The sequence below is a fragment of the Humulus lupulus genome, chromosome 1 (assembly GCF_963169125.1).
Source record: "Humulus lupulus chromosome 1, drHumLupu1.1, whole genome shotgun sequence".
Lineage (NCBI taxonomy): Eukaryota > Viridiplantae > Streptophyta > Magnoliopsida > Rosales > Cannabaceae > Humulus > Humulus lupulus.
This window is the reverse complement of record NC_084793.1, coordinates 53873936-53879672: the sequence shown is the minus strand read 5'-3', so window position 1 is coordinate 53879672 and position 5737 is coordinate 53873936. Positions and strand designations below refer to the sequence as shown.

At 35.5% G+C, this 5737-nt stretch overlaps 1 protein-coding gene across 1 annotated transcript; it reads right to left on the bottom strand.

Annotated features, from left to right (window-relative positions):
- Positions 1–1025: 1025 nt before the first annotated feature.
- Positions 1026–3683, bottom strand: LOC133792564 (dolichol-phosphate mannosyltransferase subunit 1-like). The gene is made up of 8 exons (XM_062230476.1): positions 3357–3683; positions 3169–3268; positions 3028–3061; positions 2847–2923; positions 2652–2677; positions 2403–2567; positions 2198–2312; positions 1026–1202 (listed from the first exon to the last, which is right to left on the bottom strand). The coding sequence occupies exons 1-8, from the start codon at positions 3461–3463 to the stop codon at positions 1098–1100; spliced, it is 729 nt and encodes a 242-aa protein (XP_062086460.1). The 5' UTR covers positions 3464–3683; the 3' UTR covers positions 1026–1097.
- Between the last annotated feature and the right edge of the window lie 2054 nt (positions 3684–5737).

Below are 5737 nucleotides of genomic sequence, written 5' to 3'. Positions count from 1 at the left end.
TTTTGTGTTGTTTATTCTTAAACTGGTCATAAAGCTTGTGAACGTGACATAAAATCTTCGGGCGAAGATTTCCATAAGTCTCACTTTGGGAGGAAGCGAGCACTCATCAAGATCAGAAGGGATTCCGTGCTCTTGGTATTTATAAAAATCAGATTATTAAAATGGAGTACTTCAAGATTACGACAATGATTTAGAGAGAGTCTAAACTTTTATAAGTCAAATGCTTAATGTATTTTTGAGACTTTACTAATTGATTTTATCTCTGGGCGTGACCTGTGGACTATGTTTTCCGAACCACGTAAAAGCTTCTTGTGTCATGTTACTTTTAGTTTATTTATTTTCTATTTTTATATTTTGATTCACTAACAATCTGTCATGATATATCAAAATATATGTTTGATCAAATAATTGTTTAAACTATTTCACATTAATTAAATTGCTCGTTAAATTCAGTTAGTAATCTTAGAAAAAAAACTAAATTTCAATTGTTATTTTCTTTGGTATTGTAATGGATATGGATATATACACTAGTGCTTTTGCAGTAGCAAAAGCTAAGCTGATATTAAAGGTTTGAAATAACTTGTTTTTCTTTGTAGATTGTATATAGTTTGATCAATCTATTTTTTTTTTTTTTTCATGTTTGTTTCGGAGGAAAAGAACGAAAAGAAAATCATTTTCACTCTTTTTAATTACAATTTAAACTATTGAACGACTTTTCTACTAAAAAGACTCTGTTTGGTTACAATCTTTAACCATTTCAATGCACAATAATTTCTATTACAATACAATTATAATATTAATCACAATCAATTGTTATTAAAACGAAATCGTGTCAAATTTTTATTGTTATCAATAAAGTTTTATGATTATTCTCTCTTAATTTGCCTTATAAGTACACAGATTCACGTTTATTCAACAGCATTTTTCGATTTGCTTTGGTATTGATTGAGAGTCTGAATTTTTTTTTTTTGTACTTCGTCAATTTTGATAAATATAAAACCAAAAATTTCTTTCATACAACTCGATAGAGGAAAAGAAGGTTGATAACGCTTTTCAAGAGCCCAAAAAAGGTTAATGAGTGGTCTTTTTTATGCATTTTATGTAGTACACAGAAGATACACAAGACCTTTGAGATATTCAACTATTTCAGACCCTCCAAGCTTTGAAGTTCCATATACTCTATCAACGAATGTAATTGGTACCTGTTGATGCAAACCGAGAAAGGATACTGATAAATACATTTAAAAGATGATGGAATGGCCTAAATATACCACCTAGGGGTTAATACCACAAAAGGCATTAATGAAAATAACAAAAGAAAATTTCTGGACACTAATAAAGAAGGGGATGTCAACCCATGAGGAGCAGATTTCTGTTTTAGGTTTAAATAATATACCCTATTGGATGTTTTAAAAATTAATGGCAAAAACACTCGAACCATCCTATTAGTCCCATTCATAAGCAGATGGGCCTCAAAGAATATTTGGCCATTATTAATTAGTTAAGATACAGATTCAAAGCATTGGTACAACAGAGAATCAGAAGAAAGTGAAAAAAAATCAGACATAAATATTATGCACAAAATGGTTAACACATTCTAACATCGAAGACATACCCTATTGATGATTATTAAAAAAAATATTAATGGCACGAAATGATGAATAAAAATTTGTGGTCACAAATAAAGAAGGTGATACCAACCCATTAGCAGCAGATTTCTGTTGAAGGCATTACACAATTGATGATTATAAAAAGAAATGGCAGAACACTCGAACCACACCATATTAGTCCCATTCACAAGTGTCTTAAAGAATAAATGGCCATTATTAACTAGTCAAGATAAATCTTTAAAGCATACAATTACAAAAGAAAATCAGAAGAAAGCTTACAAACATAGGAGCCATTTCAAAAGAAACAGCCAGAAATATTATGCACAACATGGTCAACACATTTAGATGATCACATAAAATGGTCAACACTTCAGACAAATAATTAATAATATCACATAGAATCACAAAAATAAAAACAAACAAGCCAGCAAACACTTGATAACATACACTAGAAAATTTGACACCTAAACCACAAGAATCACATCATAAGATCGGCAAGTACTATTAAAAATTGTTAAGAACTGCTTAAAGGTCATAGAGTTTTCTAAGCAAACACTGACAATGGTAATCAAAAAATGTAAATCTACCTCTTCAATATGGTAGCCTTTTCTAGAAGCCCGAACTATCATCTCCATCTGAAAGACATATCCCTTGCTAACACATGAGCTAATAACATCTTCAAGCACTGATTTTCGATAAAGCCTTCAAGAGAAAGCAAAACAGAAGTGTTAGCAGTAAATCATCTCCACAAACTGCCATATTGGTCAATGAAATGAACTATAGTTAGTGTACCGAAAAGATCCCGTCAAATCAGATACACCAGGCCATAGAAGTGTTTGTGCAAGGACATTTGCTCCCCGGCTTGTTAGTTTGCGCATGAGGGTCCATCCATGGACACCCCCACCTTTCACATAACGGGTTCCAGTAACTATACTAGCACCAGTCTCCAATTGTTTCCTAATCAAGAAAAATAAGTCTCAGAAATTGGGTATTGGATATTCTGGTCTACAATTAAAGAATCGCAAGCTAGGATTTTCTTACTTAATGAAGCAGGGCAAATACTTTGGCTGCGTATAAAAGAGCAAGAAAAAGATCAATCAATACAACTCCATAGCCAATCCCTATTATAATATGAAATGAATGGATTCTAGAACAACCAGTACCAAAATACAGATCAAACTTAGAAACAGGATTCTTAAATCATGGAAATGAACTAAGTTTATTGGAAGTACTTACATGGTGAGATAAATCAGCATCCATAATCACAACAAAATTACCAGATGCATGTTTCAGACCGTGAATATAAGCCGTCCCTGAAATTGAATTGGAGAAACAAAAACAAAAAACCAAGGGCCACTTAAATTCATCGTAATTGTTCTGTAAAATAAAAGAAAAAACATCATAAGCACGTACATACCTAACCCAAGCTTCTTCAGTCTCGGTCTTAACAACTACAGACAAAAGCAGCGGTTTGATTATTATAATTCTCCAGAAATAAGCATAACGCCATAACCATTTATCTAATATCAAAATTTGGAACAGTTATATCAATACTTACAATTCGATCCTCACCATAAACCTTCTGTAATTGCTTAACAATTTCTTGAGTACCATCTGGGCTCCCATCGTCGACGACGATCAATTCAAAGTCCACATCCCTGAACCCAGAATTCTAACGAATCATTTAAATTGAATTTCAAGCACAAAGAAAAAGAAAAATAAGATGGTATTGAGTAGAATGGTCACCGAAGATGCTTGAAGATGAGGTAGACGATGAGGGCGATGTTGAGGCGCTCGTTGTAGGTTGGGACAATTATGCTGTATTTATTTTTTGGCGTATCACCAACCTCCATTGAAACCAAACCCTAGAATCTCAGTTTCTCTCTGCGGCTTCTTCAACTTCCAGTTCTATGTTCTCTGCGCACGAAAGCCGCCAAGAGATGGCAAAAAAATACCGGTCGAGCGGGGCGACTCCGATCCGGTTTAACCGGGGTACAAAGCGGGCGAGCGGGGAAGGGGTCGTCCCGACCCGACCTGGTTATCTTCTTTTCTCTTGTTTTTTTTTCCTATTTTCTTTTTTCTTTTTAACTTAGAAAGGGAAATTTGAGTTTTAATGCAATAAGTGACACTACATTTAAAAAATACCCTATCCCTGTATAACTCTCATTTTGGTGCTACTAATGACGTTACTACCCAAAATACCCATGGCATAATTTTCCCTCTCTTTTTCTCGTAGTCTTTACTCTCTATCTCTTATGTTTTCCCTCTCTATCTCTCAAACTTTTGTACACAAAAAAAAAGCCAGCCACCATTAATTTGCATTTTGGATCTAGGGGCAAGTTGTGAGTCCTTTCAAGTTAAGAAACTTCATTTTGGATTTCGGATCTAGGGGAAAAAATCGTATGGGTAAGTATATATTTGTTATATATAGTGAGGAAACTTGTCTGGTTGCATTACTTGTCTTATTTCGAACAGATATGTGTATGCCTTCATGTTTTATTGCAATTTTTCATTGTCAGAATGAATTTTGGATACTTCGTGCGTTTTTTTCTGGATTTTTTTCCTGTCTCGATGAGTTTCGATGAAACTCGATTGGTCTCGATGTGTTGCATGCATGCTGGCTCGATGGACCTCGACGTGCCTCGATAGTGTTAGGATGTTAATACCTCGATGGTCCTTGATTGTACTCGATAAAACTCGATAGGTGTATAAGAGTTTAATTGGATTTAATAACTCGATTGTACTCGATAAAACTTGATAGGTGTATAAGAGTTTAATTGGATTGTTTGCCTCGGTAGTCCTCGATTGTACTCGATAGGTGTATAAGAATTTTATTGGATTGTTTGCCTCAATAGTCCTCGACTGTACTCGATAAAACTCGATATGTGTGACCTCGATAGGACTCAACATATATCGATAGAAATCGATATTTTCTGTTTTATGTTGTAGTTTAACTTTTTGACCTTTTTTTTGTTTTTTTGTTGCAGATTCGAATGTTTTCGTATTTGTTGCATTCAATGGTGTTTGGGAACTCGAAAATAGGGATTGGATTTTCAGAGATGCTGAAAATCAAGTTCTGCCCGTGGAGAAGGGTGTGACGTATGAGCAACTGCTTGACATTCTGTACGATGAGCTTGAAGTGTATAAATGTGTGCATGACTTGAAAATTGAGGTCCCGTACACATGCCTATCACAATCCGTCAAACTTACCATTATAAAAAATGATAGGCATGTGCGTGCATTCATTGGGTTAGCATCGAAATTGGTAGAGAAGCTCATTCCTCTATGTGTGACATTGATTAAGAATGGAGGTGTAAGAAATGCATCGGCTTCTGCTAGCATTAATAAAGAAGTTCGATTTGAAGAGAACATTTCTCCTCCATGTCATGGTTTCAAAGGAACTCAAGGTGACGTTGGAACATGTGTTCCCGAGACAAATCTAGATGTCATAGTCCATGATGATATCCCGGTTAGAGATCCTTCATATGTGCATGACACGGCGGAGTACGATCCCTATGGCTACGATCCTTATGTCAACGACGATCCTGTTGCCGATGAAACAGATCTTGGTGGGCCAGATGTTAGGGCAGATTTTCCAACACAAAGTTCAGATGTTATGGTAGATGAGGAGCGCAGAATAGAAGATCGGTAAACACCTGGGACCAGCAGTAGTCGTCCAGGTCCAAGTAGAATCGATGATAGTTTTAGATGGAGTTCTCCATTGGACTTAGGTGAAGATCGTAGAACATGGAGTGCTCCCATGTTCACCAAAGAGGATATAGAGGCCTCACATCAACATCATTCCTCAACCAGCAAAGCTTAAGAAGAATTGCACCTTGGGAAGTTCTTTCTGAACAAGCTTGAATTGAAAACCAAAGCATCCATATTTGCGATGAAGAATAATTTTGAGTTTATGGTGAAGAAATCTGGGACTGATGTGTGGTACATTACCTGCAAGGATCCTGATTGTGGTTGGAGATTGAGGGGTAAGAAAAAAATGTGATATGAAATGTTCGAGATTACTGTATACAACAAAGTACACACTTGCTCACAAGAAATTCGAGATAAGGACCACTGTCAAGCATCATCGTGGGTTGTTGGGCACCTAATCAAGAGGAAATTCGCTA

Excerpts from the sequence above, each read along its gene's own strand:
- LOC133792564 (XM_062230476.1), bottom strand. The coding sequence starts at position 3,463 with ATGGAGGTTGGTGATACGCCAAAAAATAAATACAGCATAATTGTCCCA. Across the intron at positions 3,062-3,168 it reads TTTATGGTGAGGATCGAATT|TTGTTAAGACCGAGACTGAA; the intron begins GTAAGTATTGAT and ends TTTTGTCTGTAG. Across the intron at positions 2,678-2,846 it reads ATGCTGATTTATCTCACCAT|CCAAAGTATTTGCCCTGCTT; the intron begins GTAAGTACTTCC and ends TTTTATACGCAG.